This window comes from Eurypyga helias, unplaced genomic scaffold, assembly GCF_000690775.1.
Source record: "Eurypyga helias isolate BGI_N326 unplaced genomic scaffold, ASM69077v1 scaffold16741, whole genome shotgun sequence".
In the NCBI taxonomy this organism is placed as follows: Eukaryota; Metazoa; Chordata; class Aves; order Eurypygiformes; family Eurypygidae; genus Eurypyga; species Eurypyga helias.
In genome coordinates this window covers 42,348-52,523 of record NW_010229088.1, presented here as the reverse complement: position 1 = coordinate 52,523, position 10,176 = coordinate 42,348, and the positions used below count along the sequence as shown (strand labels likewise).

The 10,176-nt window shown below is 36.3% G+C and overlaps 1 protein-coding gene across 1 annotated transcript; it reads right to left on the bottom strand.

Annotated features, from left to right (window-relative positions):
- Positions 1 to 8,839: 8,839 nt before the first annotated feature.
- Positions 8,840 to 9,919, bottom strand: FUT9 (fucosyltransferase 9 (alpha (1,3) fucosyltransferase)). Its single transcript, XM_010160274.1, has one exon. It carries the CDS (start codon positions 9,917 to 9,919, stop codon positions 8,840 to 8,842), a length of 1,080 nt encoding a protein of 359 aa, XP_010158576.1.
- Between the last annotated feature and the right edge of the window lie 257 nt (positions 9,920 to 10,176).

Below are 10,176 nucleotides of genomic sequence, written 5' to 3'. Positions count from 1 at the left end.
TTGCCTGTCTGATAAAAAGGAAAAGGATTTTTGAAGATCCCAACCCTTTCTTCAAGCTGTGCGGTAGCCAGACATAATATCCTGTCTTGGATAAACTTTGAGATCACTGGGACTGAATGCTCTGTTATATTGGGAATACTGCATTATTTATTATATTTATTTCGGTGTCAGCAATTTCAAATTTTTTTCATATATATTTAAAAATAAAATTGACACCAGTGTGTTAACCATTTGTTATTTTACATACAGTTAGCAATGAAATATGAGCTTGTGAATTACTACTCTACTCTTCTGAGAAATTTAAAGATAATTTTTTGTACGAATACATGGATCTAATAAAGCCTATTTTTTCAGTAGAAAATATCCTGTAAATTCAGAAAAACCAAAGAATGTTGTATAATTATTTTGCTAAAGCAAGGCAAAGTAACCTCAACTATAGGACCATACTGATGCAGCTGTGTTTCTTGCTGTACACAGCAAATTCATGTGACAGTCCATATAGTCACTCTGACCCTGAATACTTACAAGAATTTCAGGTGTAACAACTGCAAAAGAGCTAAAATTGTTTGTGAGATCTCCGCCAGAAGCCATGGGAATGTCTAGCAACAATCTTTAGATCAGGCTCTTGATGAGAACTATCGCTAGGAGAAAAAGAATGACATTAGACCTATGAAATAATGATCAAAGGCTATAGTACACTTAGAATGTCCTCTGTTTATTTTAAATATACCTATTACAATAATTTGTTAGGCTTATATAGAGCACTATTATTTACATAATTCAGTGTTTATCCTTTGGGGAGAATTCCAGTGCTCGATAAATAAGAGTCAGTGAGCTGCTTGTTAACCATCTTGGAATCAGAGTTCTGAAATCTTAATTTCACATAAATGATGAACATCCTTGAAATGGTTACAGTTATCTGGAGTTTCATACAGTAGGTATCTTCTGACTGCTGTCAAATTATGTTGAAAACTCTGATCGTAGCTATAGGTAATCAGAAGAATGTTTAACACCACCACCAAATTAAAAAAAATACTGAAAAACATCAGTAGTTGAACATCTACATTTTTCAGATGCATCTCAGAGTGACGATATTGTTCAAAGGGAACAAAGAGACGGTTTGGTAGAATCTCTGTTATAAAATATTTAGATCATGGGGGCAAAATATACAATCACTAATAAATAAAAAATACAGCTTTTTACAAGATCTCCTTAACATGGCATCTTAAAATGTGCCTGCAGGTAAGAATGGTCTTCGGTATTTTTATTAAAATTCAATTTTCCATGGTTACTATTTGTTACACATGAATTTATGCATTATATATATACTATATAAAACACATAAAAGATTCATTTGTCAGTACAAGGAATATCATTAACTGAGAACATGAAGCAGGGGTTCATGTCAGATCCCACTCAGTGCTATGAGTGTAAGCTCAAATACAGAAGAAAGGAACTTTGGCCCCCATCTTACACTAGGAGAGAAAATGTGGCCCCATGTTTCTTCATGAAGAACTTACTATCTCTACTGAGATCATACCAGTCCTGCATGCATCAACCATCCCATTTTCACATGACCCACCACAGAAAGTGAGTTGATCAAGTCCATGGCACAGTATGTGAGAGGCTGAATATCTATGACATTCAGCTATGGCACCCAGTTTGGTTTCCCTAGTGTACATAAAGACAGAGAGGAAATGCAGCTCATAACTACCAGGTATTTATCCCAGCAAATGTAATATCATCATCATTACCATGGAATAGAAACCATCATTTATTGACAGTGTGCCTGCTTGTTCAACAAAACATCTTCGATTTCAGTAGCATTACAGTTTGGCAAAGAGTAGTTTCTGAATTATCTTTGTTACAGTTTTGATTCTCTGGCACATTTAAGACACCCACCCACCTATTCAAATAATATTTTAAAGCAAAATTAATATTTGATATAAAATAACAGTTGTGTTGTAAATGTGGAAAAATAGTCTACAAAAAATAAGTATAAAAATGATCTCAGATTTATGAATATGTTTCCTATAAACAAGTCCAGGTGACTAATCTGTGTGCTAGAAATGGCCCTTGGTAGGCTGTGTCACAACAGTACATCACATTTTTCACAGTTTACAATAACACAGTTAGATTCACAATGTGATGACGCCTTATATAATAAAAATAATATTTTACAAACTGTACATTTGGCATCTATTTTTAGATTTTTTTCTGTTGCTTTTTCAGTTCCTTTTTTTCTTTTTACTTTTTTCTTTTCTTACAAAATAGTGCAAAATTACAGTGCTTTAATAGAAGATTTTGCAAATCCTAATAAAAAGTCAGTGTATTTAACTGTTTTGTTCATTCACTGGAAACAGTTTGGCACATTAGGATTTTGTATAGATGGAAAAGCTTCTCACTTTCTTCTCTTCAGTATATCCACTGAATCTTTGAAACATTAAGTTGCACCAAGGGAGTTACCTTTCCAAACTTTTTAATCTCATCTCTTATACCATGCATGTCACAAAACAAAACAGCAATGGAAAATGTAGATTTTTGCAGGTAATTTATTTGCCAAACAGCATATATCAGACTGGCTTTCCTTATCATGTTATAAAGAAAAGGATTGATAGGAACATTTTTCATCTGGTGACGCTGAAGTGTTTAGTTACAGCTTCAAGGCTCTATAGGAAATTTATCCCAACTTTATATATATATATATATATGTGTGTGTGTTTGTTTACGATTTATCTTTCAAATTCTGCTGTCATGCATGTCCCTGGATCCAAACAGGCTGTATCAAGTCCAGGGCATAAAGTTTCTTCAAAGCCTGTTTTCCACTGGACTAATTCATCTAGAGAATAAAAAATTGCTTTTGCTGCCAATTTGCAATGATTCAATTATTTTCCTACTAATTATTTACTTAGAAATGTTAATGAAGAGTTCCCCCATGTATGAATACTTCATTTGTATATACAGGCACCATACTTCAAGAAAAATGCCAATACTCTTATAACTTGGAACAGCAAAGTCTTCTGTGCAATCACAAAGAGGCATGGTAGAGGCAGCAGGAGTGAGAGCATCCTAACCAACCCCGTGAGTGTGCAGAGGAATGCGCAGAAGACATCAGATGAGTCTCCGTTCAGTTCTTTGCTTCCTGAATGAGAAACCTGACTGAGATCGCGAAGTCGTCTACTAGAGGCTGCCAAACAGCGGTCTGTACCAACCCACTCATAATTCAGGCTATTAACCTAGGGGTGAAAGGCTCTCTGCCACGTGAGCAAATCTCTGAACTCCTCACTGCACAGAGACTGTTGGTTTCAGTTAATTACGTAGAGAATATGGCAGCATAAAAGATTCCCAATTAATTACCTTTCCAATAGAGTAATGAAGTGACTTCTTCCAATATGAAAACTGCAGGGTGATGTCTCTAGGCCTAATTATTTCTCATGAGTTTATGGTTTTATCATCTGTATCGCTCTGTGGTATTTGTGCCATGAATTAAAATTATTGCTGCATGCTTTATTTAATAAATTTCTTGGCATTTCTGTACCTTTTATGAACATATCTAAGCAGTGCGAGTTTTGCAGTGATTCTATGAAGGTGGAATTGGCTATAGCATTAGAACTAGTTATTCAAATATAAGAAGGGAAACATCCACGAATAAGAAGATTGTTTTTTACCCTGATAATTCTACCCTTGGCTCAATCCTTTATTAGTGGCATGGGAATCCCACAAATTATCTGCTGACTCCAGTGGAAGATTTGCTGGAGCAAGGAGTGAAAGATGAAGCTGAAATAACTATCTTGCATGAATCATATTGATTGATTTCTAACATTTAAGAATCACTTATATTAAAAACAAACAAACAAACCAACAATCCAGAACTGTCAGCCAATGTTAATGAAAAAGCCCACCAACTGGTAGATGAACAAATGCTTCCCCTGGACTCTCTTCTCAGTAATGTACTAGTTTTGACCAACAAAACACCTGAGTATTTGATTAACTTTCACAGGTAGTTTTAAGTAGGTCAGAAGCCTCCTTGTCAGCCTGCAGCGACACACCTCTTGTTCACACTTCACAGAGTTATTCACTCACAGAGTCTCAGCTAGACTGAACCAAATATTTTCCTCCAAAAGGAAAATCAGGTATGGCTGACACTGTCCCTGTCTAGGGTCTCTAGTCCAGATTAAAAGGACACACATGACCATGTTTTATGTTTTCTTCCTAGGACAGTCCTATGCTATCTCGGCAAGCCTCAGTTCCTCTCACCTCCTCACACCACATGCAAGTTCACCCACCCTGCACAGCACAGGCAGTCTGGAAGGTGGTGCTGTGCCCAGTGGGTGGCAGAGGGCAATGGGACACATGCAGCCTGCTGAGGCAGAAGAATAGGACCAAGGTATATTGGATAGATACTAAGCTGGAATTAGTCCAGTTTTCAGTGTGGAGTAGCCAGTCCATTCACAGGATGGACACACATGATACAGAAGAGGCCACACACATTGGCCTCTGTTGGGTGTAGACTATTCTCTCTGGCACAATCCCCAAAGGCAATAAAAATACACTGTTTGAAGCCTCAGTGCACTAAAGCATTTAAGATGCTCTTAAATTTAAGCATGTGCTTGAGTGTCATGGACATATGCCTGTGCTTAAGGTCTTTTCTGAATCAAATCCAGAAAATATTGTTGCATGAGGACATGAAGATTTATTGCAAAATCAAAAGAAGAAAAGAAAGTAAGAATAAGGATTCTTGAAGTCAGATAAGAAATATGATAAACTTACTGACAGTCTTCACTATTCCCCTGAATGTTATTTTTATCTAATGAAAGAAACAATTTAAGTCCAACAGGAGTCACATTCTTGAATAATCAACAACAGCTATTGGTTATTTAACTGAAGACTGCTTGGTTAGAGATGGGACAAAATAACGTTAGGGTTTTTGTTTGGTGGTGGGGTTTTTTTGTTGTTTTTTTTTTTTAAGCCCAGTTTTGAGAAACAAACACGACTATCTGGAAACAGTAAGTAGCTGTGTACTAGGCTCAGTAGTGCCAATTTCCCATATCTTGCTCAGCCTGCATGAACTCTGCAAATCTCCACATTCATGCTCTCTCAGTCCAACTTTCATTTTATTTGATCTCTTTCTTAAAAGACAAATGTTTCTGGCTGTGCCTCACACATTCTGCCGGCCTCGCTCAGGCTGCTTGTTCCCTGTGAGTGCAGCCCTCTCAGGTGGCAAGAGGTATTCAAAGAAACTGGCAACCAGGTTTCGCTAAGGAACGGAGCTCTCATACTGAGCAAGAGATGCTCTGGGTGCCTGTGAAATGAAAGGAAATCTGCTTTAGAAGGATCTGCCACCAGTTTTGTCTGATGTTGGCATTCAGTGGGCTAGCAACGCATCTGCAGTTACTATTTTATCTGGTTTGAGCCTTATTTTCCACACTGAAAAAGGCAGTGATGTTGACAGCTCAGTGCATGACAGAGAGCCTAAAAACATACAGAAGAAGCCACTGTAAAAGAAAGAATAACGATTATCCTCTGTCTTCAGTGACTGCTAAGTTGACTGGTGACAAGTGCATATGTAAGATTATTGTGAGCTGGCAAATAAAATAAACTGAATGCCTGACATAAAATCATTCAGAAAAATAGTAAGAATTGGTTTGATTTCTCATCTTTCATTTCTCTTTTTCTGGTATTTCTATCTTCCTTTGCCAGTGGTATCAAGACATAAATATAACTTGTTCTTTGTTTGAACTAATTGCATGTAATTCACCCTTCCCATAATTAATTGGTTTTGCCCATTCGACTTCACAGTGATTTACTATTTGGGTCTATTTAGGCTCAGGTAGGTAGCTCGCTGAAGGAGCACAGACATCACAATGCTTAATGTTACATAGAGACTGGAATCAATCTTCTGTGAGTTAGGTCTAGGTAGACTGCCTGTATGCATGCATGGAGTCCAGATGTTTTGCATCCATTGCTTCACATCATTTACCACCTAGGCTGGATATGCCTGAAGATACTTCATCTTCTGTCAGCAAAGCTTTTTATATCCAGAACAGCTTAAAGCTTTGTACCTGTAGGTCACCTCAACATCTTCATAAAATGTCTGGTTCACTTATGTTCCAGCCCACGTTCTGGAAGGCATTAGGGTCATGTCTCTTGTTTAGGATTTGGTCATGATTCTTGGTCATGTCAGTCTGGGTTAGATTTGTCTTCTGTTTATTAATCTTTGAAACAATTTTACCAATTCATCCTGAATGCAAAGTATACAAGCCTCATGTCGACTTTCTGTGAACAGAACAACTCTCTTTCCAGTTCCAGCAAAAGACTTTCACATTTCTTAAAATTCAGCACAAAAGTAGCCATGCTGACTGGATTCAGTGCTCATAGAGGTAAGGAAATTATTTACAGGCTTAAAATTTTAACATATATTTCAAAACTTTACTGTGCATACACTGATTGTTATTTGTAGTAACAAATCATATCTTATTATTGTGCTTATGTGTTATTAATATAAGAATTTATTGGCTGAATCTTGATGCCAAGAAACAAGTCTGATTTGACATAAGGCCTTGTAACATACAGCACAACTCCCACAGTCTGAAATGAGGAATATAATAAGGGACATCCACCAAGGGATGAATGTACTTCAACTGAGATCAATGCAGATACCTTCCAACTTCCAGCATCAAGCGAATCAGACTATCCAGCCAAAACAGTGGCATATTCAGTGACTGAGAATTTCACAGCCCTCCTGAAAACAAAAGGTATGATGTTCTGTAGGACAGACTGAAGGCAATAGCCATGTGCCTTCAAAATGATAGAAATACTGCTCACATTACTTCCACGCCAGCGCTTTGTTTTTAGAAGGCCGGGTTTCATTGTATTGCATTAATTTGCAAGCCAAGCTCATCTTGTTTTGTACTGGAATGCTGGTGAGTTTAGGAGGTTCACAGTATATGGCAAGCCAGCTTTTAAAGACACCAATAGATAGTATAAATAAAAATCTGGATCAGAAAATAGCTTCTGATGCCATAGGGAAAGCACAAGTGTTTCTATAACCTTTCTGTGGAGTTTCCTGTTTTAGAAATGTATCAAGATTACTCTTACAGACTTCTGTGTTTCTATTACAGCCTGGGCTAAAAAAAATACCTGACAAATCACCTTATCTTTTGCTAAATGTTTATCATGCATTTTTTATCTCTTATTGCCTTACCTTAGCACTGTTGCCTGAAAATGTTATCTTAAGTACTTGATCAGCTACTTTGCTTGATCAAGGTCTTACACATCACGTAATTTGAAGATTTTCCAGTTATACTTCTTCTTTTTTTTAAGTAGTAGAAGGTGTGATTTGTAACATTTTGATCTGAAAAACCAAGCTGATTTGCTTTCACTTGATAGCAAAACATATCCACACTTTTTTGTCATTAAACCAACTTTGTACACATATATAGCGATCAGGTATTTAAGTCTTTGCTGAAAGAAAAAAGTAATAAAATCAAATGACAAGGGTTATAACCAGACATTTTAAATGATCATGACAATTATCACATTTTCATATTTGCTATCAGAGCAAATTTAAGCTTAATTGCTTAACTGCTGCACTTGAGTGCATTTGTTTATACCTATCACATAAAATATTTTCAAAACCTAAAAGTCATTAGGTTAATGAATTGAATGGCTGACTATGTCAGCCTGAAAACTTATTTACTAAATTTCAGCATATTTCTTTCAGAAAATAAAATTATATTTTTTTTTTCCCAATTCACAAGCTGTAACATCAAGTTGTCCAGCTACATTTAATATTCAGCAGATCTTTACAGAATTGGGGACAAGTTCACAATTTTTCAAGAAATTATAGGACAGAAATTGCTAAAATTTCTCAAAAAGCCATTTCTAAAAATCCATTATTACCAGCTGAATTCAGTGCATGAGGCTGATGTAATCTAATGACTATGGAAAAACCTGTTTATCTCTGTGTCAGCATAACACCTTTTACAGCCCTGGTTCAGGTAAACAGTACTTGAGACCCAATGAGATTTCAGGACATGCTGCATTTAAATACACTAAAAAATTGGATGAATCTGGGTTTTGGTCACTAAGGTTGTTCATCTTCTCTATATCTCTCTTCTTTATTCGTCAGAGGGTAAGAACACATATTCTTAAAGTAACTTAATGGAGCTATTTGTTAGGAAACATTTTCTTTTTATAAACAAAAACTGTTGTCTACTATTCTAATACCTTTAAAAAACTGTATTTCTAGGTTCATCACAATTAAAAAGAGGTGCAATTAATTACAATGGAATAATGGTAGGTTCTGAACTTTACTGTGTTCTTAAAATGTAAGATGAACCATAAAAAACTTTACTGTCCATTGAAATATTACACACATTTCAGACTGGAACAGAAAATTATGTTCTTAAAATTCTCTCTGGCATTTAAAAGTTGTGTCCTTGTTTTCCAAATAGATTAAACAGCAAATGTAATGTTATAAATAAAAAGAGAAGTGTTAAAAACGACTACTTTAAGTGTAAGACAGGGCCATATTTCACAGAAAATGTGGAAAATCTTGTTTAAAAACTATAGTAAACAATCAAATATTCTTCAGTGCACATAATTAGTACATACATTATAATTTAAAACTGAGTATTGATGACTGCTGCTGCTGATTTTTTAAAATCTCTTACAAAATATAAATAGGGTAGCCAAGAGAGGATAGCTGATAAACCATGACATAAAGTTCTTTTTTCCTCCTTTTTTTTTTTTTCTCTTTTCCTTTTCTCTCCACTTGGACTGAAGTTTCTTCTGGCTTCTTCAAAAGAGTGCACACACGCACACACACACACACGCATTAATTCCAAAACCATTTTTCTAAATTTCCAATGGACTTGTATTCCTGGTGTCTTTTCACATGATCACAAGCAAGACATGCGTGTGATTCCCAGAACCTAGGAAGATGCACTGAGAAATCCTTCTTCCAGTTGAAATAACTAAGATACATCTTGTTATTTTTGTCAAGCATCAGAAGATATTCTGCCAGCTCTCTGGGGGAGAGAAAATCTTCCACGTGTATGAAAGAGTCTGCAGGAATGTAATTCTCATAGTTTTCTCTTGAAGGGCCTAGTACAACTGGTACTGATCCGGCCAGAAGAGCATTGTAAAGTTTCTCAGTAATGTAATCTTTGTGGATTGAATTTTCAAAGGAAAGGTAGAATTTGCAAGTGGAGATAGTTGGAATCAGGTTTTTATCATTAACGTAGTCTCCAAAGGCTTGTCCATAGGTATGGATTTCAATGTATTTGCTAAGCTCATTGTAATACTTGACTCGGGCATGCTCAGGGTTCCAGTTACTTACAACCCAACAGACCAACTTTTCCTTACTTGGCACTTCAAATGTAAAGGAACTTGTACCGACCATCATGAAGCCATAAGGCACCTGAATGTCTGAATCACGCCGATAAGTCAGGGTCAGGTTAAAGAGGTGTTCAATGCCACTCTTTTGTGGAGTATGAGTTGGAGACTCCAAGTTCATCCAAATCCACTTCTGGAATGGTGGCCTGGCTTGCTGAGGTAAATTAGTCAGATCCCAGCTAATGTCCCTGTGATGAATGAGAACAGCGTGGGATCTGTTATATAGTGAGCGGTCAATAGTCAGATGGCACCCATGGATGTTGAACATTGCTTGGCAGGATGTTAGATCAAATGTCTGACCAAATGGCCAAACCCAGATCAAAATAGTAGTCTCATTAAGATTATCAGTTTTAGAAGAAAAGAAGCTCTTCATTTTCAAAACTGAACTAGCTGATTCTATAGGACCAGAGATCCAGCTATTTGTTGGTTTGATATAAATCAGTATAAATGCCATGAAACAACCAAGGACAATGAAGATAATAAAAAATGGACGGAAAATTCCTTTAGATGTCGATGTCATAATTTGTTCTGAGAAAAAAGAGAGGAAGAGAGAGAGAGAAAACAGGTATTAAATTACATATATGTGTCTAGTTAAAGCAATTAGACATCAACATGGATAGAATTTCACTGAACTGTAACCTCAGAAACCTTCTTTGAGTGGAGAGGGTTTGGGTTCTAGCATTATGTTCATGCCAGAGTGACAGTATTTCTCTTCTTCACATTAAAAACTAATTAACGTAAATTAAAAGCAGGATTTTAATGCATCTCATACTTGCT